Source organism: Saccopteryx bilineata, chromosome 3, assembly GCF_036850765.1.
Source record: "Saccopteryx bilineata isolate mSacBil1 chromosome 3, mSacBil1_pri_phased_curated, whole genome shotgun sequence".
Taxonomy (NCBI): Eukaryota; Metazoa; Chordata; class Mammalia; order Chiroptera; family Emballonuridae; genus Saccopteryx; species Saccopteryx bilineata.
The window spans coordinates 8,997,832-9,025,324 of NC_089492.1; the positions used below are offsets into that span (position 1 = coordinate 8,997,832).

At 46.9% G+C, this 27,493-nt stretch overlaps 1 protein-coding gene across 3 annotated transcripts in view; it reads left to right on the forward strand.

The window, feature by feature from the left end:
• The window catches only part of LOC136329466 (gasdermin-C-like), a 123,425-nt gene that overhangs the window by 22,225 nt on the left and 73,707 nt on the right, over positions 1–27,493 (forward strand). The window contains exons 6-13 of one of the 3 annotated variants that reach the window (XM_066265665.1): positions 840–951; positions 2,846–2,890; positions 3,195–3,233; positions 6,742–6,768; positions 7,583–7,719; positions 8,030–8,159; positions 8,608–8,681; positions 9,334–9,713. The exons of 1 other annotated variant lie outside the window; for it this stretch is intronic. In XM_066265665.1, coding sequence (XP_066121762.1) covers positions 840–951; positions 2,846–2,890; positions 3,195–3,233; positions 6,742–6,768; positions 7,583–7,719; positions 8,030–8,159; positions 8,608–8,681; positions 9,334–9,612 — 843 coding nt within the window. In that variant the 3' untranslated portion in view covers positions 9,613–9,713. Of the gene's footprint in view, positions 1–839; positions 952–2,845; positions 2,891–3,194; positions 3,234–6,741; positions 6,769–7,582; positions 7,720–8,029; positions 8,160–8,607; positions 8,682–9,333; positions 9,714–27,493 lie in introns of those variants that run through there. One more of the 3 variants, XM_066265667.1, reaches the window with a different exon arrangement.

Consider the following 27,493-nt stretch of genomic DNA (forward strand, 5'->3'; position numbering starts at 1 on the left):
TGTGGATGGCCCAGGTTCCATCCCGGGTCAGGGCACACATGAGAAGTGACCATCTGCTTCTCTCCCCCTCTCTCTCCCCATTCTCTCTGTCTTCCCCTCTTGCAGCCCGTGGCTCAATTGGTATGAGTGTCAGCCTCAGACGCTGAGGATAGCTCGGCTGATTCGAGCATCAGCCCCAGACAGGGTTGCTGGGTGGATCCTGGTCTGGATGCATGCAGGAGTCTGTCTTTCTATTTCTCCTCCTCTCACTAAAAAAAACAAAATAAAGTAAAAGGAATTCTGGTAAATCATACTTTAGAGAATGGTGGTTCAATATGAGGAGGGATGATTTCTCCAGTCCCTTGAATAGATCCCAGTGTTTTGTGGGTTTTTTTGTTATTGTTGTTATAAGTTTTTTTTCTAACGAGCCTGTGCCCTGGTCTGTGAACTCACAAGTCCTCTCAGTATTCTCTCCCCACTTTTATGTGACCAGACAGTGAGAGGGAGCTAATGTTGCTTTATCCCTGGCCCTGCACGGAAGGCTAACACAGGCTGGAATCGAGTGACTCCCTTTTAGCTATTGCTTCGGCTCTTATAAGTAGGAAAACAAAACCCTCATCATCAGAGAAAGTGACCAATTATACGTGAATCTGAAAAAATTCAAATGATTGCCATATCAACCTGAGACTGAGGGACGTGAAGGTAAATATGGGGAAACAGGGAAAGAGCAGGAACTAGAGGTCAGGAGCCAGGTGGGCGAGGGAGGGGGCTGCTGACTCCTTTCCTCATGATTTTCCAGGGGTGTTTGACATTTAAAACCACACGCATGTATGACAATGTTACCTGGTTTCTGTCCCCAGAGTGGAGGACAGCGAAAGGGTCACAAAGTGAGTGAGAAGAAGCTGACGGTGCCGCAGGGCTCGGTGCTGGCCTACAAGAGGAAGCAGCTGGTGATCAAGGAGGAAGGCTGGGGTGAGCAGAGGCTGGAGCAGGCAGGTGGGGGCTGGGTCTGCTTCCCCTGGGGGGAAAGGAGAAAGAAAGGACCATGATCGGGCAACCTGGCTTCTCCACCTGCTCAGAGAGAGAAGCAGCATTTCTCAGCTGTCCAGGGCACACACACCCCACCACCACTGCCACCTCCAAGGAGGACCCACTGAAATGTTGTCCTGGGGAGGTAAAGAGACGGTGTCCTCCATGGAGAGGGAGAACAGGATATCTAATGCAGGGGTGTCCACAGCACTGGGTGAAGTGTGATCGTAATCCCAGCCATGTCTGTTCCAGGTCCCACCACTGTCAGCACCTCACCTGGGACAGCCAGAGAGCCCCACCCCTTGGTTACCCATAATGCCCTGGTAAAGCCCATGAAATATTAGCACAATCATGAACAGAACCACGAACTCCTTAACCACATAATGCAGGATTGTATTTGCATCTCTCTCTCCCTCACGAGTCTCAATACACAGTTTTCCCGACACCCACACCCACACACACATTCTCTCTCTCTCTCTCTCCCTCTCTCTCTCTCTCTTTCTCTCTCTCTGTTCCCTATAGAATCCTCAATGCAATATCTGGTCTAGGGAAAGTCCTGCTGTCAATGACCTCCTGTCAGTGACAATGGGTAGAATAAGACTAAACTCTCCAATCTTGTGGGGTCATTGGCTCCACTCAATCTTTAAAAATATGTTTATGTGTTGACAAGGGTGAACTAAATGGAGTTAGACTCAAAAGGCTAATCTCTCAGTAGTGCCTGCATGTCATGTCCTGACCACTAGGGGGCGCGTGGGGCTCGTCTGTTTCCACAATGCAGGCTTAAGGGTCACTGGAAGGAACCTTTACAAAGAGTGTCCTAGTGCAGGAAATGTTACACTTCCATAAATTAATTTTATTTTCTCAAATCGGAGGGAAGAGTAACACAAAGAGCAGTTCAATAATTTGCCATAGCGCTTGCTGTGTACTTTGGAGAAGATCAGAATCCCTCTGTCCCCATCTGATCTATGAATGGAAATGAGCCCTTCTCCCCAGAGCTGAGGGACATAAATGTCAGGCAAAGTGGCTGAGCCACATCCACCTTCACTCTCTCCAGTTCTCCTGGGTCCTTCCCCTGACCTGACCACAGGGTCAGGTCTCTGCCGTCTCATTACCCCTCACCCGAGTGTCCTCTTCCCACAGTCTGTCCCCTGACAGCCCACTTCCATAGAGAATGGTCCACACTGCTCCCCCCCCTCCCTGGCGTCCGCACTTGACCCACTGCAGTCCGTCCTCCAGGGAATTTCCTCCCCGTGGTCATCATCAAGCACACCTGACCACGCCCTCCTTGGAGCTCCTCCCCCTGGACACTGCAGCACCGTGATGGATGGTCTCCTTCTATGGGGCTGCTTCCACTCTGTCTCCTTCCTTCATGGCTCCTGTCCCCTGTCACACACTTAGATCTGATATTAGCCAAGTTTCAGAACCCTGAACTTTCTCTACGTGAAATGTGAGGTCGCCCAGGGAGAGGGCAGGACTGGGAGCAGACACGGGAGGGCGGGGCCTCCAGCAGGTGAGAGAAAGGGCAGCAGGAAGGACCCATGTCCTTCCCTGGTGAGGGCAGCTCTGCAGTGAGGGATTAGAGAGCATCACCGTCACCCCAGGGGCTTATTGAAAACGCAGGTTCTAGCTTCCTATTCAGGAGCCCGATTCAGAAGTCATGGAGCGAGGTCAGGGGTTCTGGTTTCCACAAGCATCCCTGGTGATTCTGAGGCGAGGGGTGCCCAGGCCACCCCGAGAGAAGCAGCTACACCTGGCCTGGAGGAGGAAGTCTTAGAGGCTGCAGGTGAGATCAGCAGGGATGACCTGGGCTCTGCTGACCTGGCTTCTTCCCACTCAGACATTCTTCACATCTCAGAGGATAATCGGAAAACCTTTCCCCCAGGTGAGCTGGGCAGGGTTTCTGCTTAGACCTCAGGCCCCGTGATCCCCTGACCCCCTCGCACACCCATGAACATGGTGCTGGGGCCTCAGCCCAGGTAAACCTTCCCCAGCTGGGCTCCTCCAGCCTGTCCTCCTCTCCCCTGCTGTGACCAGACAGGGGCCCTGGGCACAGGGAAAGCCAGTCTCCTCTGAGTGTGTGTGAGTGTGAGTGTGTGAATGTGAGTGTGTGTGTGAGTTGGGGGAGAAGAGCCTAAGCTACTGTGAGTGATCACTTCTGTTTCTCTTTCTTGTGGATCTGTCGGTAGGATTTCTCTGCTTAAACAAATGGATGTTTTTAGAACCAGGTAAGTGGGATTTGTTCCCTCCATGGGGCCCCATTTTGCACAGTGGAAACCTCCTGTGATTGCCTTTGCTACCCTCCGCTGAGCACTGGGCTCTGGCCCCAGACGAAGGGCAGTGGTGGGTGGGAAAGAGAGTGTTAGGGAGGCGGGGCAGCTTGTAGAGAACCCGAGAGTTTTCAGAGACTCACTCTTGGGTGGGGAATACCACTTCTCTTCTAGGCAGCAAAGGACTGTCCATCCACCAGATGTCTCTGTTTGCTGGGCGTGGGGAGGGGTCCTAACTACTCACTTGGGGGGGTGGCCAGAGTGCCCCTCCTTTTTCCACTGAGACCCGGGGTCCTGGAAAAATCTCTGCAGGACGGGAAAGTCAGGAAGGGTCAGGACGGTGGAGGGATGGACCAGGTGGAGCAGATGACGTTAAGCACGAGGGAGGAGGCTGAGATGGAGAACCCAGTGGTCTCTAATGCACATTTGGAGGATGAGGAAATGAGACCCCTACTTGCCTTTCTCTTTCTTTCTTTTTTTTTTTTTAATAAATTTTTATTAATGGTAATGGGATGACATTAATAAATCAGGGTACATATATTCAAAGAAAACATGTCTAGGTTATTTTGTCATCAAATTATGTTGCAAACCCCTCGCCCAAAGTCAGATTGTCCTCCGTCACCCTCTATCTAGTTCTCTGTGCCCCTCCCCCTCCCCTTAACTCTCTCCCTCCCTCCCTCCCATGTCCTCCCTCCCCCCCCACCCTTGGTAACCACCACACTCTTGTCCATGTCTCTTAGTCTCATTTTTATGTTCCACCAATGTATGGAATCATGTAGTTCTTGTTTTTTTCTGATTTACTTATTTCACTCCTTATAATGTTATCAAGATCCCACCATTTTGCTGTAAATGATCTGATGTCATCATTTCTTATGGCTGAATAGTATTCCATAGTGTATATGTGCCACATCTTCTTTATCCAGTCTTTTATTGAAGGGCTTTTTGGTTGTTTCCATGTCTTGGCCACTGTGAACAGTGCTGCAATGAACATGGGGCTACATGTGTCTTCACGTATCAATGTTTCTGAGGTTTTGGGGTATATACCCAGTAGAGGGATTGCTGGATCATAAGGTAGTTCTATTTGCAGTTTTTTGAGGAACCACCATACTTTCCTCCATAATGGTTGTACTACTTTACAGTCCCACCAACAGTGAATGAGGGTTCCTTTTTCTCCACAGCCTCTCCAACATTTGCTATTACCCGTCTTGTTGATAATAGCTAATCTAACAGGAGTGAGGTGGTATCTCATTGTAGTTTTGATTTGCATTTCTCTAATAACTAATGAAGCTGAGCATCTTTTCATATATCTGTTGGCCATTTGTATCTCTTCCTGGGAGAAGTGTCTGTTCATGTCCTCTTCCCATTTTTTTATTGGATTGTTTGTTTGTTTGTTGTTGAGTTTTATGAGTTCTTTGTAAATTTTGGATATTAGGCCCTTATCTGAGCTGTCGTTTGAAAATATCAGTTCCCATATAGTTGGCTGTCTGTGTATTTTGATATCAGTTTCTCTTGCTGAGCAAAAACTTTTAATTCTGATGTAGTCCCATTCATTTATCTTTGCCTTCACTTCTCTTGCCATTGGAGTCAAGTTCATAAAATGTTCTTTAAAACCCAGGTCCATGATTTTAGTACCTATGTCTTCTTCTATGTACTTTATTGTTTCAGGTCTTATATTTAGGTCTTTGATCCATTTTGAATTAATTTTAGTACACGGGGACAGGCTGTAGTCGAGTTTCATTCTTTTGCATGTGGCTTTCCAGTTTTCCCAACACCATTTGTTGAAGAGGCTTTCTTTTCTCCATTGTGTGTTGTTGGCCCCTTTATCAAAGATTATTTGACCATATATATGTGGTTTTATTTCTGGGCTTTCTATTCTGTTCCATTGGTCTGAGTGTCTATTTTTTTGCCAATACCATGCTGTTTTGATTATCGTGGCCCTATAATATAGTTTAAAGTCAGGTATTGTAATGCCCCCAGCTTCATTCTTTTTCCTTAGGATTGTTTTGGCTATTCGGGGTTTTTTATAGTTCCATATAAATCTGATGATTTTTTGTTCCATTTCTTTAAAAAATCTCATAGGGATTTTGATGGGAATTGCATTAAATTTGTATATTGCTTTGGGTAATATGGCCATTTTGATTATATTTATTCTTTCTATCCAAGAACAAGGAATATTTTTCCATCTCATTGTATCTTTTTCGATTTCCCTTAACAATGCTTTGTAATTTTCATTATATAGGTCCTTTACGTTCTTTGTTATGTTTATTCCTAGGTATTTTATTTTTTTTGTTGCAATCGTGAAGGGGATTATTTTTTTGAGTTCGTTTTCTAATATTTCATTGTTGGCATATAGAAAGGCTATGGACTTTTGTATGTTAATTTTGTATCCTGCGACCTTACTGTATTGGTTTATTGTTTCTAATAATCTTTTTGTGGAGTCCTTTGGGTTTTCGATGTATAGGATCATATCATCAGCAAAAAGTGATAGCTTTACTTCTTCTTTTCCGATATGGATGCCTTTTATTTCTTTGTCTTGTCTGATTGCTCTGGCCAGAACTTCTAGCACCACGTTGAATAAGAGTGGAGAGAGTGGACAACCCTGTCTTGTTCCTGATTTAAGGTAGAAAGTCCTCAGTTTTATGCCGTTTAATAGGATGTTGGCTGATGGTTTATCATATATGGCCTTTATCATGTTGAGATATTTTCCTTCTATACCCATTTTGTTGAGAGTCTTAAACATAAAATTGTGTTGTATTTTATCAAAAGCCTTTTCTGCATCTATTGATAAGATCATGTGGTTTTTGTTCTTTGTTTTGTTGATATGGTGTATTACGTTAACCGTTTTGCGTATGTTGAACCATCCTTGAGATTCTGGGATGAATCCCACTTGATCATGATGTATTATTTGTTTAATATGTTGTTGTATTCGGTTTGCCAGTATTTTGTTTAGTATTTTAGCATCTGTATTCATTAGATATATTGGTCTGTAGTTTTCTTTCTTTGTGCCATCCTTGCCAGGTTTTGGTATGAGGGTTATGTTGGCCTCATAAAATGTGTTTGGAAGTATTGCTTCTTCTTCAATTTTTTGGAAGACTTTGAGTAGAATAGGAACCAAGTCTTCTTTGAATGTTTGATAGAATTCACTAGTATAACCATCTGGGCCTGGACTTTTATTTTTGGGGAGATTTTTAATAGTTTTTTCTATTTCCTCCCTGCTGATTGGTCTGTTTAGGCTTTCTGCTTCTTCATGACTCAGTCTAGGAAGGTTGTATTGTTCTAGGAATTTATCCATTTCTTCTAGATTGTTGTATTTGGTGGCATATAATTTTTCATAGTATTCTACAATAATTCTTTGTATATCTATGATGTCTGTGGTGATCTCTCCTCTTTCATTTTGGATTTTATTTATTTGAGTCCTGTGTCTTTTTTCCTTGGTGAGTCTTGCCAAGGGCCTTTCTCTTTCTAGGAAGAATACCGAACTGCTTTTGGCAAGGTGCGTGTTTACTAAGAGGACCCTGCGTTCTGGGTAGGACACTGTAAAGCTCAGAACCCAAATTGGAGGTTTCCTAGCAACCCAGAAAACTGAGCTTTACTTTCAGTATTACACTTTGGTCAACCCAATTTTCATTCAGTCGCTCATTTATCTGTTTGGTCGTTCATTCATTTGTAGAGTCTTGGAACAAACATTCATTGAGGACTCACTAGGTTTAGGTCTTATTTGAGAACTGGGATAGGACAATGACCAAACAAATGCCTGTCTCCTTGGAGCTTCCATTCTAGTGACTTCTCACTGTCAGATCACCTTGAGGCCACCACAGGTGTCCTAGCAGAAGAGGAGAGCCCTCAAATCAATGTTTTGGTTACTTTTTTATGGACCCTGAATATATAGGCACAGTTGCATGCAGTAGCAAGCTCTTTATCTTTATAAATTCGTATAATTGTTCTTAGAGCCTCATTTTAAAGTCCTATGTCGACTCGAGCATTCTCTCCTGTGGAGTCCAATCTAGAATCCACATTACTTCAAACATGTCTAAGAAATGAGCACCTGCTCGGTTACTCCCTCTTCCTGTGACCCCTTCCCAGAGCCCCCTCTCTCCTCCTGCATCCCCCCCACTCACTCAGCTGAGATGTTCCGTGTCTCCAGCCAATCACGACAGCTCCACCCCAGAGCTCCAACGTGCCATCTGCAGAGATGCTTTGGGTCAGCGGCTTAAAGGGAAGGGGTTTTTGCTCGTGTTGTTGGGAAAGGAGTGTTCTAATCTGAGGATTGTCTCTGCTTTCTGGTTGGCATTAATGCCCGAGAGCAGATTGCAAGCATCTACAAGAGGAGATTTCCAGGAAAATAGAAGAGACTCAGCTCTCAAAATGCACTAAGGGCGCTGTGTTCTCCAACATCCAGGCCATGCTTGGGGACCGAAAGGCTCTTCAGGACCTCATGGGCATGGTGAGGGGACCCACTGCCACCTGAGGCTGATCAAAGTTATAAACAGGGGGAGTTGTGGAGATCTGGTTGCCGGGATGTATGGGGAAGAGAGGATGGGGGTAACCTTAGGGGATGACGGATGTCTGAGATCGGGAACTATGTCCCTATGTCCCATGACCAGGGTGGGGAGTGCCGCCCTACAGACTGAGGGTGATCTGTATCCCCTGGGCGTGCATGGAGCCATTGCCCCTTACTCCTTGATTAATGACTTATATACACAGAATTACAAGATGTTATTATTGTCATCATTAATAATACCTGTCTCCCATAGCTTGAACAGAAACCCTTGGGTCATTTGAGTGGCCCTGGTGGCATCATCCTAAATGAACTTCAAAAGAATTCAGACTATCCCTGGGGCAAGCCAAAGGACTTCATCCTTTACCTGCTTAAAGCCATAATGGGTGAGTATGATTTGGAGGAAGAATGGGGGAGTCATATGGTTGGTCCCCCAGAACCCCCGAAAGGGTGGCATTAGATGCCACCTCGCGTAAACCCTTCAAACATCGTGACCTTTTACCCTCACAGCACATTCCTGTCCCAGATCAGGAGGGCTCAGGGGACAAACATGCCATGTGACACAGACTTGAGGTCTGGGGAGACCTCCCCGCTTTCTCCTGCGTACCATTGGGGTGATGCACCCAGGCTGTGGCCCAGGACCCACCCTCTGCCCGTGCTTTGTGGTGTCCTGGGCACCATCCCAGGAGCAAGAGGACTTTCCAGGGCAGGAATTGGACCTTCAAGTCTAGCGCGTTTTATTTCTGTGCCTTGAAGTTTGCCTCTTAAAGGTCTCTCAGTTCATGTAGGGAGAGGGTCATCTGACTCTTTCTTCAAATGTCCCCCTGTCCTCAGTGCTGAGTGACATCCAACTCGGTCTGCTGGCCTGTTCAATGGAGAAGAAGATCCTCTCCCAGCAGCGGGACCTGGTGAGATTCCCCGGGGCAGTGTCCCGGGAAGACGGGAGGGAACCAGAGGGAAGAGTGATTCTGAGAGAAGCGGGAGGACTGGGGTTTCTGCATGGAGGGAGCCGAGACCCCATGTGGCCCTGGGAAATCGGGGCTGTGTCTCCCTCTAGAGCCGGCCAGTGGGCACGTGTCTACTTTGGGGCAGGTCTCAGTTTTCATGGTGACCCCTTAAGAGAGCCCCCTCTCCCTGTTCTAAAATAACCCTATGGGATTACTGTTTGGGGAGGTCAACGTATGTGTGTTATACTCACATGCTTACCATTTGCAAATTGTATGCTCTCCTCACAGATATATAATATCTAAGTATACCTGTGAGTATAGACATAGGTGTACACGTATGCATGTTACACACACGAGAGTAAACATACACAATTCCAAGCACACTGTGTTCTGCAGGGTAAATGTTAGTGTCACTACCTAGTATTGAGGGACCAGTGCTCAAGGATTTCCCATATGTGTCTGTGGTCACACTGATCACAATGCAGGACAAGGACATAACTCTGAAGCTCCTGCCCCTGTAGTGTCCCTGCATGACCCCTGGCTCTTGGGACCGAAGGTTCTCTCTTCCTGACCTCAGAGACTGACCTGTCACATGTGACACTGTTTCTTCAAGGTGCGGAGCATCCTGGAGCCCAACTTCCTATGCTCTGGGAGCGTCCCCTTCACCCTCAACCCCGAGCTCCTGGCCCCGCTCCAGGGGGAGAGTTTGTCCATCACCTATGGCCTGCTGGCCGAGTGTGGCCTGAAGATGGAGCTGAACAGCCCCACGTTAGCCTGGGAGCCGGAAGCCAAGGAGCCCCTGTGCGCCCTGTATGGGGCCCTCTGCATTCTGCAGCATCTGACTGAGGCCTCAGCGCCCCCTGGTGGGCAGGACTGGGAGTTTGTCCTGTGAGGCTGGCGTCAGTCCTGGTCCTGTCTTTTGTTAACAACTCCAAGCTGTTCTCTGTATTTTTATGAGACTGTGGTGTTTAAAATATTTCTTATATAAGTGATATACAGACTTTGTGTTTGTCTGTTTGACTTAATTCACTTGCCTGAAGGCCTTCAAAGTTTTCCCATGTTGTCACAAAGGGCAGGAGAGTGGCTGCTGGGTGGGGGAAGGATGGGAGGAGGCACGCATGGACGTAGGGAGAACACTGAAGCAGTCTCTCTCATTGTCCAGGCCCTCCGTGGTATGTTTTGACCCTTTGAGTAGTGAGTGTTTTTCATGCTCGCTGACCCTGGGAGTTAGTTTTTTTTTTCAAAAACTGAAATTAGTCCCAGTTACTGTTTTATTAACTTAAAATCATGGTTGATAACCAATTTATGGAAACAAGAATAATATACACTTGCCTTTTTTTAATGTTGCCTTACACATTTTTAAAATGAAAATTTTTGTTATGATCATACTCTGGATGGTCAGGAGGCACAAGGACGTACGTGAACATTCGTACTACTCAAAGGGCACTAGTTAAAAAGTGGGTATATTTAATTTTGGTTTAAATAGATCCCAAGAACACCTTGGGAATATAAGTATCTAATTTATCTTTTTACCTATCTATCATCTATGTATCATGTCTATCTATCTATCTATCTATCTATCTATCTATCTATCTATCTATCTATCATCTATCTATATCTATCTATATCTATGTATCTAGCTATCTAGCTATCTAAACTCTACTGTAATGTATATAGAATCATTTCTTTCTGGTTCTTCTATTGAATGACCATAAGTGGTATATTCTCATGCATTTCCAGTTTGTGCCACGAGGTGGCAGCACTGTCACAGCAGGAAGCCTGGTGGTGAAAGGCAGTCTCCTCTCTCCTGCCTATCTTCCCCCATCTCCTCTTTTCTTCCCCTTTGGCTTCCTCCTTGGATTAGGCTGGGAGAAATAAGTCTGTGGGCACATGGGTCAACACTGGCTTCTTTTTATATCTTTTAGAATCTTCCTTTTAAACACAACATTGATTGTATTAAATGACTCCCTTAAAGAACTCTGGGAGGGAAGATCTGAATACTGGGGAACTTGAGCTATTTCCAGGGTTTCAGAAAAGTGCTCACTGGTAAAATGCCCACCGCTTCTACCGTGATTATTACAGAATCTGTGATAAATTGGTTTGCCTGAGCTGACAGAGGCACAGGCAATGTAGAGTTCTGAATGTCTGTCCATAAGCAGGGTGTAAAGCCAGTATCCACGGCCACTATCACAGCTGCCTGGCCCATGCAGGTTCGCACTGGATTCGGACAGTTGGTAAAGAAACAACGGAGCCAAGAACTGGTGGGCTATTATCTTTAATCCTAGCTTGCACCCTGTGGGCAAGTAAAAACACACTCTGGGCTCCAAAACCCACTCATTCAGTGCTCACAAAGCTACTGACTTATTCAAGTTTCCTAGAATCAAAGGTTCTAGCTCACCAGCCTTATTCACCTCTGTTTCCCATCTCCTTCCTTCTCTCTGCCCAAACTCTGCACAAACTGGCTTCTCCCTCAGCACTCCAACATCTTGGCTGCTTTTCTTGCCCTCCTCCATATGGCCTTTCCCTGCTTTCCTCTCTAATGCTAATCTCAGGAACCAAGAGAGAGCAAGCTCCTGGTCTGCCCCCATTTTATAGTGTAGAAATCCAAACCTTTTAATCAAATATACAAACAAGTAAGTCTCTGATACAAAGTCACTTATCTGAGGCATAATGGGATTTCTCATGAGAGTGCACCACCCCACATCAAAAAGGGTGGGAAAGGCTTAGTCCTAAAACCAAGCCCCAGGCTACAAGGATCCTGCCTGCCCACAGCCTGTCCCCAACACACATTAATGTAATCATTCCAATCCCAAGCAAGAAGGACAACTAATATTATCACCTGGGTGACAGGCTTCTACGTGGGCAGCACCATCTTTAACAAAGTGAGCATAATATATTTTATATGCCCAACAATCCACCGCTATGCTCACTTTATTGCCCATAATTTACACCGCTAGCATCCCTGTGCAAGGAAATTAGGCACATTACACAAATTACAACAATGTGACAAATCATACAATTTCAGCAATTACAAAGATACACTTCCAGTCTCTGAGCACTTTGCCAAAAGTGCAAAATGTCCTCGGCCTTCTTTCTAGCCATAGGAAAAGCTTCCCGGGACAGGGGAATGCTTCCAGCAAAGCCGCCCCCCCATCCCCATCAGGGTATTTCACATTGTCCATTATCTGTAAGTCCATCCAGCAGAGGAGCCAGTGCTCACTTTGGTCATAGTCCAGGAATCAGTCCACGCACATGGTGGGAATCAGTCCACCCCCCTCATCCCTGCCATCTCGGCAGGTCTTACACTGTCCCAAAGAGGAGCACATGGCAATGGCAGTCAGCATTTCCATCTCTGCTCTGGAGAGCATGATGGCATTCACCCCTATGTCCCAAAATTGCAAAACTACCAGGGGCGTAGTATAAACTCCTTGCTGCTGGGCTCTCATCTTTTGGAGACTGCGGATTGCAACTCCAGCCCGATTATCCTCATCCTCCAAAGAGGAACTGAAAACATCAGCTCCTGCTGTCGGACATGAGCCCTGGGCCGCTGCCACTGTCTGCTCCATAGGCCTTGCAGCTCCAGGTCCGGCCTCAGCCCCGGCCTCCTGCCACTGCTGGCTCTCCACAACATCCCGGGCAATTTCCAACTCACAAATCTGTGAATCCTCCTCCAGCAGCTGCTCCATTTCCAAGCGAATCTCACAAACCTGGTCAGTCTCATTCTCCGGTGCTTGCTCCAGCTCCAGGGTCGGCATCTCTTTCTCCCACATTTGCTCCTGTGACATTCGAATAAAAGCTATAAAATATATTAATAGGCTTTAGAAATAACTTCAAAGGAACTAGTCCAGTAAACAGGTGAGCCCAGACTCCCAGGATGGCTAGGAGCTGAAGAGTCCTTGAGATAGAGAAGTCGTTAGACTCCCAGGATGGTTAGGAGCTAAGGAGTCCTTGAGATAAGGAAGTCACAAGAACTCCTAAGACAGTAAATGTAACCACATCCTAGGGGATAGATAGGGATATTTCCAGCTGGGGCTTTCAACTGTATGACTGGTTACTAAGGCACGTGACTAGAATTTAATTTGGGGGAGCCAATTGCTAAATGCCAAATTTGCTTCTGTATGAACTGCTTGCTTGCTACGCTATAAAAACCCCTAGACTGTAGGCGCTAGGTGTGGCTCTTGTTACTACCACTCGAGTCCACCCCTGCGCAGGTTTTTTATTTTGTTTTGCACTCTAATTCTTTTGGCCATAAAGATTTGTCTTAAACTCTCCAAGCGTCTCCAGTGTCTGTTTTACCCGGCGAGTGCTACAGCTCCAGCTCCTTCCACTGCTCGGTTTGCAGGTCCCGGGCAGCCTCTTCCACAGAGCTCTCAGTTTCCTCATGCATGGCTGTAAAAGTCAGCCAGGCTATGGTCCCCAAAAGTACAGCCATGGGGAACCATAACAGTAGCCAGTCCTCTACTCCAATGGTCCCCAACCCCCAGGCTGTGGACCGGTACCAGTCCGTGGCCCATTTGGTACTGGTCCGCCGAGAAATAATAAATAACTTACATTATTTCCGTTTTATTTATATTTAAGTCTGAACAATGTTTTATTTTTTAAAAGTGACCCAATTCCCTCTGTTACATCTGTCTAAGACTCACTCTTGATGCTTGTCTCAGTCACGTGATACATTTATCCATCCCACCCTAAAGGCCGGTCTGTGAAAATATTTTCTGACATTAAACTGGTCCGTGGCCCAAAAAAGGTTGGGGACCACTGCTCTACTTCACTGCTCCAAGGTGGTGGTGGTTCCATACTGATCTGTATCAAATCCTGCCACAGACTACGCCAAATGTAAAGCCTATAGCCAGGGCCACCATCACAGCCACCTGGCCCATGCAGGTTTGCATTAGATTCAGACAGACGGTAATGAAACAATGGAGCCAAGAACTGGTGGGCCATCATCTTTAATCCTAGCTTGCACCTGGCGGGCAAGTAAAAACACACACTGGGCTCCAAAACCCACTCATTCAATTCTCACAAAGCTACTGACTTATTCAAGTTTCCTAGAATCAAAGTTTCTAACTCTCCAGCCTTATTCACCTCTGTTTCCCATCTCCTTCCTTCTCTCTGCACAAACTTTGCACAAACTGGCTTCTCCCTCAGCACTCCAAGATCTTGGCTGCTTCTCCTGGCCTCCTCCATGTGACCTTTTCCTACTCTGCTCTCTAATGCTAATCTCAGGAACCAAGAGAGAGCAAGCTCCCGGCCTGCCCCCATTTTATAGTGTAGAAATCCAAACCTTTTAATCCAATATATATACAAGTAAGTCTCTGATATAAAATCACTTATCTGAGGCATAATGGGATTTCTCATGAGGGTGCACCACCCCACATCAAAAAGGGTGGGAAAGGCTTAGTCCTAAAACCAAGCCCCAGGCTACAAGGATCCTGCCTGCCCACAGCCCGTCCCCAACACACATTAATATAATCATGCTCATCCCAAGCAAGAAGGGCAACTAATATTATCACCTGGGTAATGGACTTCCACGTGGGCAGCGCCATCTTTAACAAAGTGAGCATAATATATTTTATCAGCCCAACGCAGGGTAATATCTGATAGATAAAATGGCTGCTCAGCCTGACTAGGCGTTGATGCAGTGGATAGAGTGTTGGACTAGGATGTGGAGGACTCAGGTTTGAAACCCCGAAGTTGCCAGCTGAGCCGGCTGAGCACTGGCTTGAGTGCAGGCTCACCAGCTTGAGCGTGGGGTTGCTGGCTTGAGTGTAGGATCATAGACATAACCCTGTGGTCACTGGCTTGAGCCCAACGGTCACTGGCTTGAGCCCAAGGTCGCTGGCTTGAGCCCAAGGTCACTGACTTGAGCAAGAAGTCACTCACTCTGCTGTAGCCACACCCCTCATCAAGGCACATATGAGAAAGCAATCAATGAACAACTAAGATGCCATAATGAAGAATTGATGCTTCTCATCTCTCTGCCTTCTTGTCTGTCTGTCCCTATCTGTCATTCTCTCTGTCTCTGTCACAAAAATAAATAAATAAAAAATAAAAGAAGGCTACTCAGCCACCACATTTCTTAAGAACAGTGCAGGCCTGAGGAGTAAGAAGGACCTGCCTTCTCAGTAATCCGGCTCAGACCTCCCCTGTAGCTGGATGCTGATAATTATGACTGGATTAGGGTGCAGACAATTTCGAGGAACTGTGGTGCCACTCCCACCACAGACAGAAGATGCAGCTGCCTTTGCCCATGACCCTTTGACGAATCCATATAACCCCTGCCCCATCCCTCCTTGGCGCTGACACCCTTTGCTGGTCTCAGCCCGCCTGCAACCAGGCGTATTTAAATAAACTTTCTTTTCGGAGCACACCAGCCTCCTGTTTTTGGTTTGGGCGGCGGACTCTGCCTGTCATTCTGGTGCTGAAACCTGGGAGGTGTGGCCAGACTAGTCGGGGCTCTGACCCTGACTCCAGAAGGGTGAGGTTTGCATCTGGGGGAGCAGCGAGCAGTGGCAGCTCATCTCAGGCTTACCCCCGGAACCTGCCTCCCTTGCCCGTGGGGTTGTGGGACTAGTACCACCTCCCTCACGTTTCACCTTGCCATGTCCACACCGGACAACAATCACATTCGGGTGAGTGATTCTAGCGGCTCTATAAGCAGGGACTTTCCAACCTCTCCTGCATCTCTCATTCCTCCATCCAGGATGGTTTCAAAAATCCAACATTGGTCAGGAGGGGTTCCAGGCGTCTGCCAGGCATTTGCCTCGGCTGGACTGCGGTACCGGGACTCCTGGAAAGAGGCCAGCCTCCATTCCCAGTGGGCCTGAGACAGCGGGGACGCCTGCCTCGCCCGAACGCTCATCCACCGTCCAGGACAGTCCGTTCCCTCCTTGTAGACGCTAGACGCTCACCCCCCACAGCATGGGGAACTCGCAGCAGCCATCCCCAAGACAACGCCTCTGGGCTGCCTCCTAAGACACCTCCGGACCCTGGGTTTAGTCCTGGATCTCAGGCCAAAGCGCCCTATTTTCTACTGCAACACCGCTTGGCCTCAATATGAACTGGACGATTTGTCCAAGTGGCCTTAATACGGCACTTTGAGTTTAACGTCCGGACTGACCTTAATTTTTGCTGGCGAAACGGAAAGTGGCCTGAGTCCCCCTGAGTTGAGGCCTTTCTTGCACTCAGGTCACACCCCACGCTCTGTGATTCTTGCTCTCCCTCTCAAATCTCTCTTCTCCACTTAAAACGGAAGGATCTCCCTGCTCCGGGGGACCCTTCCTGTGTTTCTTCCTTCGATCCTGCCAACCACAGACCCCCAGCCCGCCTCCTCCTCCTGCTCCATCCGCCCCTCAACCTCCTGATGCCCGACCCCCCCCCACAACCAGACACCCCCCTCCAGCCAGCACCCCACTGAAAATCCCGCTCTCTCCCTCTCGCCTCACGGAGGCCCTTCCGAGATATACCACCCTAGACCCTCTAGTGCAGAAGGCAACTAGTCCTTCACGTGCGTTTCATTTCTCAGTAGTGCCCAACATCCGGTGCAAATGACAGGAGTTAGAGGGAGGCCCTCAAACCCCTCAGTGGATCTCTGACATCTGGCCTTTATGGTCCTTAATGACCGAGACGAGGAGGCAGAGACACAGAAGGGAGGTGAACACCAGGTGTTGCTGCTGCCATCAAGGGCCCGCAGGGCCAGCAGTCCTGAAGCAGTCAAAACGGACCTCGGACCTCGGGCCAAAATACGGTAACACCCAACCGGCGCCTGTTTCCAGTGCAGCCATGAGGGTCACTGGGCCAGCAGGCGCCCTAATCCAGGCAGCCCTGAAGCCTCGCTTCCTCGGCAGTGGGCCCCACTGGCAGTGGGACTGTGGTGGGACCTCTCTAGGTAAGACCCATCCCTTCTTAGGCAGGCCGGCCCCTCCCTTCCGGAGCTGACCGCCTGGCCGCTGAGACTGCAGGTGCCTGAGGACGGAGGAGCTGACAGGCCTGGCCGCTGAGATGCAGGTGCCTGAGGACAGAGGAGCTGACAGGCCTGGCCGCTGAGATGCAGGTGCCTGAGGACAGAGGAGCTGACAGGCCTGGCCGCTGAGATGCAGGTGCCTGAGGACAGAGGAGCTGACAGGCCTGGCCGCTGAGATGCAGGTGCCTGAGGACGGAGGAGCTGACAGGCCTGGCCGCTGAGATGCAGGTGCCTGAGGACAGAGGAGCTGAGAGGCCTGGCCGCTGAGATGCAGGTGCCTGAGGACAGAGGAGCTGAGAGGCCTGGCCGCTGAGATGCAGGTGTCTGAGGACAGAGGAGCTGACAGGCCTGGCCGCTGAGATGCAGGTGCCTGAGGACGGAGGAGCTGACAGGCCTGGCCGCTGAGATGCAGGTGCCTGAGGACAGAGGAGCTGACAGGCCTGGCCGCTGAGATGCAGGTGCCTGAGGACAGAGGAGCTGACAGGCCTGGCCGCTGAGATGCAGGTGCCTGAGGACGGAGGAGCTGAGAGGCCTGGCCGCTGAGATGCAGGTGCCTGAGGACGGAGGAGCTGACAGGCCTGGCCGCTGAGATGCAGGTGCCTGAGGACGGAGGAGCTGACAGGCCTGGCCGCTGAGATGCAGGTGCCTGAGGACAGAGGAGCTGAGAGGCCTGGCCGCTGAGATGCAGGTGCCTGAGGACAGAGGAGCTGAGAGGCCTGGCCGCTGAGACTGCAGGTGCCTGAGGACGGAGGAGCTGAGAGGCCTGGCCGCTGAGATGCAGGTGCCTGAGGACAGAGGAGCTGAGAGGCCTGGCCGCTGAGATGCAGGTGCCTGAGGACAGAGGAGCTGACAGGCCTGGCCGCTGAGATGCAGGTGCCTGAGGACAGAGGAGCTGACAGGCCTGGCCGCTGAGATGCAGGTGCCTGAGGACGGAGGAGCTGAGAGGCCTGGCCGCTGAGACTGCAGGTGCCTGAGGACAGAGGAGCTGACAGGCCTGGCCGCTGAGATGCAGGTGCCTGAGGACGGAGGAGCTGAGAGGCCTGGCCGCTGAGATGCAGGTGCCTGAGGACGGAGGAGCTGACAGGCCTGGCCGCTGAGATGCAGGTGCCTGAGGACGGAGGAGCTGACAGGCCTGGCCGCTGAGATGCAGGTGCCTGAGGACGGAGGAGCTGACAGGCCTGGCCGCTGAGATGCAGGTGCCTGAGGACGGAGGAGCTGACAGGCCTGGCCGCTGAGATGCAGGTGCCTGAGGACGGAGGAGCTGAGAGGCCTGGCCGCTGAGATGCAGGTGCCTGAGGACGGAGGAGCTGACAGGCCTGGCCGCTGAGATGCAGGTGCCTGAGGACGGAGGAGCTGACAGGCCTGGCCGCTGAGATGCAGGTGCCTGAGGACGGAGGAGCTGACAGGCCTGGCCGCTGAGATGCAGGTGCCTGAGGACAGAGGAGCTGACAGGCCTGGCCGCTGAGATGCAGGTGTCTGAGGACAGGAGCTGAGAGGCCTGGCCGCTGAGATGCAGGTGTCTGAGGACGGAGGAGCTGACAGGCCTGGCCACTGAGATGCAGGTGTCTGAGGACGGAGGAGCTGACAGGCCTGGCCGCTGAGATGCAGGTGCCTGAGGACGGAGGAGCTGACAGGCCTGGCCGCTGAGATGCAGGTGCCTGAGGACGGAGGAGCTGACAGGCCTGGCCGCTGAGATGCAGGTGCCTGAGGACGGAGGAGCTGACAGGCCTGGCCGCTGAGATGCAGGTGCCTGAGGACGGAGGAGCTGACAGGCCTGGCCGCTGAGATGCAGGTGCCTGAGGACGGAGGAGCTGACAGGCCTGGCCGCTGAGATGCAGGTGCCTGAGGACGGAGGAGCTGACAGGCCTGGCCGCTGAGATGCAGGTGCCTGAGGACAGAGGAGCTGAGAGGCCTGGCCGCTGAGATGCAGGTGCCTGAGGACGGAGGAGCTGACAGGCCTGGCCGCTGAGATGCAGGTGCCTGAGGACGGACGCCCCCACGAGCATCACATCTGCGGAGCCTCGGGGAACCTGGGTGGTAGCAGGTAGGCGGGTTTCTCACTGACACAGGGCAACCCACTCTGCTTTGCCTGAACACAGAGGTCCCCTAGGGACTCGGGGATCTCGGCTGTGGGAACTGACGGCCAGGTCTCCCAGCCCCGTCCACTGCTCCTCTGTCCTGCCCTTTAGGGGCCCAGACCTTTGCCCATTTCTTTTTAGTTTTGCCCTCACTCCCCACACTGCTCCTGGGACGAGACATCCTGTCTGAGCTGCAGGCCACCCTCAGTGTCCATACTGCCCCTGAGGACATGCCAGACCCTTCCGGGTTAGCCAACCTCCTACTCCTCTTACAAACAGCTGGGAGTCACTTACCTGAACCCTCCCGGCCTTTCCCAGCTCCGTGGTCACCCCTTTGTGTGACATCGAAACCCCTTCAGTAGCCCGTCACCATGTCCCAGTTCAGATAAGGGTTAAGGACCCCAATCAGTCCCCATCCCAGAAACAATATCCCATCACAGCCCCTGCACAACAAGGGCTCAACCCATTATCACTCACCTGCTCCTAATGGACTCCTCCGCCCCACTAATTCCCCTTTCAGTACCCCAGTCCTCCCTGTGAGAAAACCTGACGGATTCTATCCTTTGTTTCGGACCTTCCTCTCATCAATCAGGCAGTACGTGGTAAGATACTAAAGAATTAAAAAGTTAATATTACTATTTTAGGAGAAAAAGTCAGGTCTCTTGTCCTCTTCTTTCTGTAGGGAGTGAGGGAAGAGAAATGTGAAAATTTCCTGGCTTACAGAGACATACTGTATAGGAAACCCCCTTTTTACTAGGAAGCTTAAAGGGCATTGTATAATTTGGGCTACGCATACAGAGAGATTTTGTAAATATGATTTTTATACTTGTGTGTAATTTGCACCAACTCAGGGTAGACGACAGCATTATATTGTAAATAGAAAGATTTTGTGCCAGGTTTTGAATAGAAGTAGAAAGAAAACTTGAATTCCCTCCTTTCCCCCATACCTGTGAGGAAAAGAATAAACGCCTGGGCAGGTGTGGCGGGGGCGGGGGCGGGGCAGGGGGGGCAATTAAGCAAAGCCTGTCCTTTCCCTTTGTTTCTTTCAATGGGCCATTCACGGGTGCTTATCCCCGGGTGCCATGTAGGCTCCCCTCCCATCCTGAAGAAGGATAGTTAATGTATCATATACACCTCTAGACAGAGGGATAGCAGGTGAACACTGAAAGATTTGGGAATGTCTTTTAATATATAAAACAACATTTTTCACTATTGTGTTACCTTACAAGTTTTAATATATAGAAATTTTTTTAATAAATCTTATAGACAAATGTTATAAGCTTGCTAATGTATTGTGTCATCTTCCCCTCCTCCTCCTTTTCCCGCCAACCTATGTGTGATCAAAGGTATAGGGGTCCCCAATCTTCTTACACAGGGGGCCAGTTCGCTGTTCCTCAGACTGTTGGAGGGCTACCACATACAGTGCTCCTCTCACTGACCACCAATGAAAGAGGTGCCCCTTCCGGAAGTGCAGCAGGGGGCCGGATAAATGGCCTCAGGGGGCCACATGTGGCCGGCCTGTGGGGACGCCTGGAACCTGCCTCAGGGCTATAGTCTGGATGGCACGATTTGGGTCAGCTTTGCCCCATGTTAGTCATATGTGGTTGGCATATTAATAAATCTCCTTTTAATAAAACTCCTTAAAAATTCATTTGAACTTAGTGTCTCTATATAAACCTGGTGGAACGGTACTTTACAACAGTACAACCCTTACACCCGCTTGTTCCCAACCCATATACTACCCTCTCCCAATTTCCAGCAGGAACTTCTCACTTGACAGTACTAGACCTAAGAGATGCTTTCTTTACTCCACATGGCTGCTCTAGGACAGAATACAGATGTGGAAAGGTACCAAAGAATTGCAAAAATTAATATTAATTTTTAGAGGAAAAGTCAGGCTTCTTGCCCGTCCTTTCTTTAGAGAATGGAAGGAGAAAAATCCAGAAGCTTTCTGGCTTGCAAGGATGACTGGTGCCGGGGTCCAGCCCCGGGGGGGAAATCAGGGGTCCCACAGGAAGAGACGGCGTCGGCGAAATCGAGTGAGAGAGCCGAATTCTTTATTCTCTGGTTAGCATTTACTGCCAGGCATCTCCCGCAATGGCTGGTCTAACATTACTTTTTATGCACACACACTAAGTTACAATCACATGGTATTTTGAATACATCATTGTTTTAGTTTCACTATAGTTACATATTTCTAGATAACAGTTAATTCATATCTATAAGCTACAAGTCAGGTGGTAAGTTATTCAAAGTACAGTTATACAATAGTAATAATAATATTGGTACAAATTTCTAAAAGATTAGTACTAATTAATAACTCTATTTTACTCTTGTTGTGAGTCAAGGGCACAGAAAGAGATAGCAGACGAAATCATCAAGGACTAGCAAAGGACCACCGCTTGCTCAGGCAAATAGCCTTGAGTTCATGTAGTGTCCTAATTCTTTTTTCACAAGACTACAAAAGGCTAGCTATTAAGAAACTGACATAGTATAAAGAGTAATTTTTACTTAAAGATACATAGAGTGCACCTGTAAGATAGCTAGTAGCAACATAATATCAGAAGGCATTAGTTGCTATTGCTGCTATGAATCCCACCACATTCCTCTCCTTATTCTTGGAAAATACAAAAATCTCATGAGAATGTTTTACTGAGAAAATCCCAGCAACTGTCTTCAGTGACAAAACAAGTCTTTTAACAAAACATTCTTTACTAGCCAGCTGCACTTCTATTCAAGGCCACGCAACAGGCCACTCCACTACACTTTACCTAAGATTCTAATGTCTAGTTAAACTTTATTTATTTACTATATTCATATACTAGCTAAGTTCTAACTACATTCTTTCTAACATGATTAATAAGAAGAAATTCTCCTACAAACTTAACCCTTTATGAGGGATATCATGGCCAGCCTCTTATGTTTATGAGCCCAGTTCAAGGGGCTTACAGGCTTTTCTGTGGAACTTACACCTTCTGTCTCATTTCCAAAGAAATTACTACGAATCTACAGGGAAAGCACGGTACTATTATCCCTGTGCTACAAATAATAGCACACACCCAGAAAAGGGGGGAATATAAGGCCAGATTAATTCAAAAGATTAAAGGGGGAAGTGTCGTTGTGCCTTTCCTTGCGGTGACTTTGTCAACCCGCAGCTGTTGGTCTTACTGCGGTGACTCTATCTTCTTTTGCTGTGACTTCGTCAACCAGCAGTTATGGATCTTCTCCTGCTGTGACCTAGTTAGCCAGCATTAGTGGATCGGCTCCCGACAGACTGGGTCATTTAGTTTAACTATGGAATAAAGATTATCTGAAAAACTTTCTTTCCCTTTCAATAGGAGACAATGTTTGCATGCCCTACACTGATTTTAACTCTCCCTCCCTTCCTGGAGTCCTGAGAGTAACATATACCTCTAGCAAAGGGAGGGGAGAGAGACACTGAAAGATTTGTGAATGTCTTTGATATGTAAAATGACATCACTGTTGTGTTACCTTGAAAGTTTTAGTGCATTTTATAGATCCTCTAGACCCGTGATGGGGAACCTATGACATGCGTGCCAGCACTGTGTAGCTATTTTTGATGACGTGCAGCCGCATGCGGCCGCATAGCAGAGAAGTATGGGGCCACATGCCGAGAAGGACATTTCATCCTCGGCTCCTGCACAGCCAGGTACAGCAGCCAGGAATAAAACATTTGCTGTAGTGTAGACACTCTGTGCCGGAGGTCTGTAGGCCAAAACATTTTTGTTATTTAAACTATAAATATTGTAAAATTATGGTTTTTTTCTTGAAGTGACACACCACCTGAAGTATGCTTGGTTTTTCGGGGAATTTAGATACACCAAGCTCAAAAGATTGCCCATCACTGCTCTAGACAAATGTTATAAGCTTGCTAATGATTGTGTCATGCTCCTCCTCCTTTTCCCCCAAACTGTATGTGGTCAAGGGTATATAACCAGCCTCAGAGCTATATTCGGCACTGCATGATTTGGGTCAGTTATACCCAGTGTTAGTCATATGCAGCCAGCTTAATCAATAAATCTCCTCTTAAAAACTCTTCTGTATCCTGCCTTGGTGTCTCTACATAAACCTGCGGAACGCTACTTTACAACACAGGAGAGAACTTCCAGCTTCTTACGTGCTCCCTTGCCTTCCTCGCCTGCATGGTGATGGATATTTGAATAACCTTAGACCAGGGGCCAAAACCTTTCTGGCTGAGAGAGCCATGAACACCACATATTTTAAAATGTAATTCCGTGAGAGCCATACAATATGTTTAACACTAAGTACAAGTAAATGTGTGCATTTTATGTAAGACCAACACTTTTAAAGTACAATAAGTCTCTGAATTCTTTTAAATAACATTGTTATGCTGTTGCTAACCAATGATGAATAAAGTACTTCTTACCATTAATGCGACTTCTGGTGCTGCATGGTTTTGCTGATGGCTTTGTAGTCTGGTTGATACATGGTGAGGTTAAGCTTCATGCAGGCGTTGAGACTTCCATCCATTAAACGTGATCATAGGTTGGTCTTAACATTCTTTAGATGTGAGAAAGACTGCTCACATGCATACGTAGAGCCAAACATTGTCAGTACAGCCATACTTACATGCTGCAGTGTGTGGTATGTGACAGGAAGCACGTTCCAAGTTTTGACAATCAGCTGGTCCGCGGGTTAAAGTTTTTTCATCTCTCTCCACTTGTGTTTGCTCGCCAACTCTGCTTGCTGTTGTGCAAGTCCTTCCAAATCTTCATCCAGTGACTTGAACTTATTCACCCACATGTGTGAGGCCTTCAGGTCAGCAGCTTGTAGCTCAAAATCTCTGACGGATACACCAGGGATGTAACTTAGGTCGGTGCTGTCCACTGCACACTCGTGTGGATGGGTGATGAACTTAAAAATATGAGTGCGCTCACAAAATTCTCCAAATCGCGCTTTGCATGACTGCAGGGGATTAGATATGAAGCCCGCTAGCTGCTGGAGATCAAGATGTTGAGTAGAGTCACTTGCTGTGCATGCATCTTCAAACTCTCCCAGTTTTTCAAAGTGTAGTAAACAACCTGTTTCAATGTCGGCAATGAAGAGTTCCAGCTTGTTTTCAAATGCAAACACTGCTTGTTGAAGGGATAAGACTGTATTTCTAACACCTTGCATTTTCACATTGAGTTGGTTCAGATGTTCAGTCATGTCCATGAGATAGTAGAACTTCAGGAGCCACTCAGTGTTAGCTAACTCAGGATGCTCAACATTTTTCATTTTAAGGAGAGTCCAGATTTCTCTCAGACAAGCCGCGAAACGGGTGAGCACCTTCCCTCTTGACAACCAATGCACATTACTGTGCAGAAGCAGACCAGGATAATTATTCCCAACTTCATCCAGCAGTGTTTTAGACTGGTGATCATTTAAAGCTCAGGTAACAATAAAGTTGACCACCTGAATGACCAGTGACATCACCTCACTAAGCTGCTCACCACACATCTGAGCACAAAGCGCCTCCTGATGTAGGATGCAGTGAAAATTTGGGATGGGTCTCTTTTCATGTTCACAAAGAAGTGCTACGAATCCTCTGTTTTTCCCCACCATGCACCGAGCACCATCAGTACACACCGAAATAAGTTTATCCATTGGTAGATATTTTCTTTAGAGAACTCAGTGAAAGACTTGAATAAATCCTCCCCTCTTGTTGTCTCTTTCATATGCAAAATAGCAAGACTTTCCTGAGTGCACTCATATTTTTAAGTTCATGCTGTCACTGACAGCATATCTTGCAATCACGCTGAACTAGGATAAATGGCTAACGTCTGTTGACCCATCCAAAGTGAGAGAAAAGAATGGTGCTGCATTTATGTCCTTCACTTGTGTTGCCTCAATTTGATTTGCCATAATGATGGTATGATCGTGAACAGTTCTTGCCGACAGAGGAATGGCTGTTATTCTTTGATTATCTTGTCTTTATCCAAAAAGTTGCCAAAAAGTTCATTGGCAACATCAGTCATGAATGTTTTGGCATACTCCCCATCTGTGAATGGCTTTCTGTTTCTCACAATTGCTAAAGTACGACCAAAGCTAGCCGAATTCCAGTCACCTTGTTGGTCCAAACACAAAGTTGCTGCTGACTAGCTTGCACTCTGCACAGTAGCTTTTGACATGCTTTCTCCCTGCTGTCCCGCGCTGGATATTTTTTTTTATTAATTTTAAAGCAGTGATGTTGGTAAATCAGGGTACATATGTTCAGAGAAAACATCTCCAGATTATTTTGACCTTTGATTATATTGCATACCCCTCATCCAAAGTCAAATTGTCTTCCATCACCTTCTATCTGGTTTTCTTTGTGCCCCTCCCCTCCCTCCCACCCTCTCTCTCTTGACCCCTCCCCATGCCCCCCCTCCATTACCATCACATACTTGTCCATGTCTCTGAGTCTCATTTTTATGTCCCATTTATGTATGGATTCATATAGTTCTTAGTTTTTTCTGATTTAATTATTTCACTCCATATAATGTTATCAAGGTCCATCCATGTTATTGTAAATGATCTGATGTCATCATTTCTATGGCTGAGTAGTATTCCATAGTATATATGTACCAAAGCTTTTTAATCCACTAGTCCACTGACAGACACTTAGGCTGTTTCCAGATCTTCGCTATTGTGAACAATGCTGCCACAAACATGGGGGTGCATTTCTCCTTTTGGAGCAGTTCTATGGTGTTCTTAGGGTATATTCCTAAAAGTGAGAGAGCTGGGTCAAAAGGCAGTTCGATTTTTAATTTTTTGAGAAATCTCCATACTGTTTTCCACAGTGGCTGCACCAGTCTGCATTCTCACCAGCAGTGCAGGAGGGTTCCCTTTTCTCCACATCCTCATTAGCACTTATTCTGTGTTGTTTGTTGGTGAGCGCCATTCTGACTGGTGTGAGGTGATATCTCATTGTGGTTTTAATTTGCATTTCTCTAATGATTAGTGATGTTGAGCATTTTTTCATATGTCTTTTGGCCATTTGTATGTCCTCTATGGAGAAGTGTCTATTTATTTCTTTTTCCCATTTTTGATTGAGTTGTTTGTCTTCCTGGTGTTGAGATTTACAAGTTCTTTACAAATTTTGGTTATTAACCCCTTATCAGACGTATTGTCAAATATGTTCTTCCATTGTGTAGTTTCTTTTTATTCTGTTCTTATTGTTTTTAGCTGTGCAAAAGTTTTAGTTTGATATAGTTTCATTTGTTTATCCTGTCTTTTATTTCACTTGACCGTGGAGATAATTCAGCAAATATATTGCTCCAAGAGATGTCGCAGAGCTTACTGCCTATGTTTTCTTCTAAGATGCTTATGGTTTCACGGCTTACATTTAAGTCTTTTATCCATTTTGAATTTATTTTTGTGAATGGTGTAAGTTGGTAGTCTAGTTTCATTTTTTTGCAGGTAGCTGTCCAATTTTCCCAACACCATTTATTAAAGAGGCTGTCTTTACTCCATTGTATGCCCTTAGCTCCTTTGTCAAATATCAATTGTCCATAAAGGTGTGGGTTTATTTCTGGGTTCTCTGTTCTGTTCCATTGATCTATATGCCTGTTCTTATGCCAGTACCAGGCTGTTTTGAGTACAATGGCCTTGTAGTATAACTTGATATCAGGAACTGTGATACCTCTCACTTTATTCTTCTTTTTTAAGATTGCTGAGGCTATTCATGTTCTTTTTTGGTTCCATATAAATTTTTGGAATATGTGATCTATATTTTTAAAGTATGTCATTGGTATTTTAATTGGTATTGCATTGAATTTATAAATTGCTTTGGGTAATATAGACATTTTAATGATGTTTATTCTTCCTAACCATGAGCATGGTATATGCTTCCACTTGTTTGTATCTTCCTTGATTTCTTTTATCAATGCTTTATAATTTTCTGAGTACAAGTCTTTAGTCTCCTTGGTTAAATTTACTCCTAGGTACTTTATTTTTTTGGTTGTAATAGCGAAGGGGATTGTTTCCTTAATTTCTCTTTCTGATTGTTCATTGTTGGCGTATAAAAATGCCTCTGATTTTTGAGTATTGATTTTATATCCTGCCACTTTGCTGAATTCATTTATCAGGTCCAGTAGTTTTTTGACTGAGACTTTAGGGTTTTCTATATACAATATCATACCATCTGCAAATAATGATAGCTTTACTTCTTCTTTTCCAGCTTGAATGCCTTTTATTTCTTCTTCTTGTCTGATTACTGTGGCTAGGACTTCCAGGACTATGTTGAAGAAGAGTGGTGAAAGGGGACACCCCTGTCTTGTTCCTGATCTTAAGGGGATTGCTTTTAATTTTTGCCCATTGAGTATGATGTTGGCTGTGGGTTTGTCATAGATGGCTTTTATCATGTTGAGGTATGTTCCTTGTATTCCCATTTTGCTGAGAGTTTTGATCATGAATGGGTGCTGGATTTTATCAAATGCTTTTTCTGCATCTATTGAAATTATCATGTGGTTTTTCTCCTTTTTGTTTATGTGATGAATCACATTTATTGATTTATGAATATTGTACCAGCCTTGCCTCCCCAGAATAAATCCCACTTGATCGTGGTGTATGATTTTTTCCATATATTGTTGGATCAGTTTGCTAATATTTTGTTGAGGATTTTAGCATCTACATTCATCAGAGATATTGGCCAATAATTTTCTTTCTTTGTGTTGTCTTTGCCTGGTTTTGGAATCAGAATTATGCTCACCTCATAAAAGGAGCTTGGA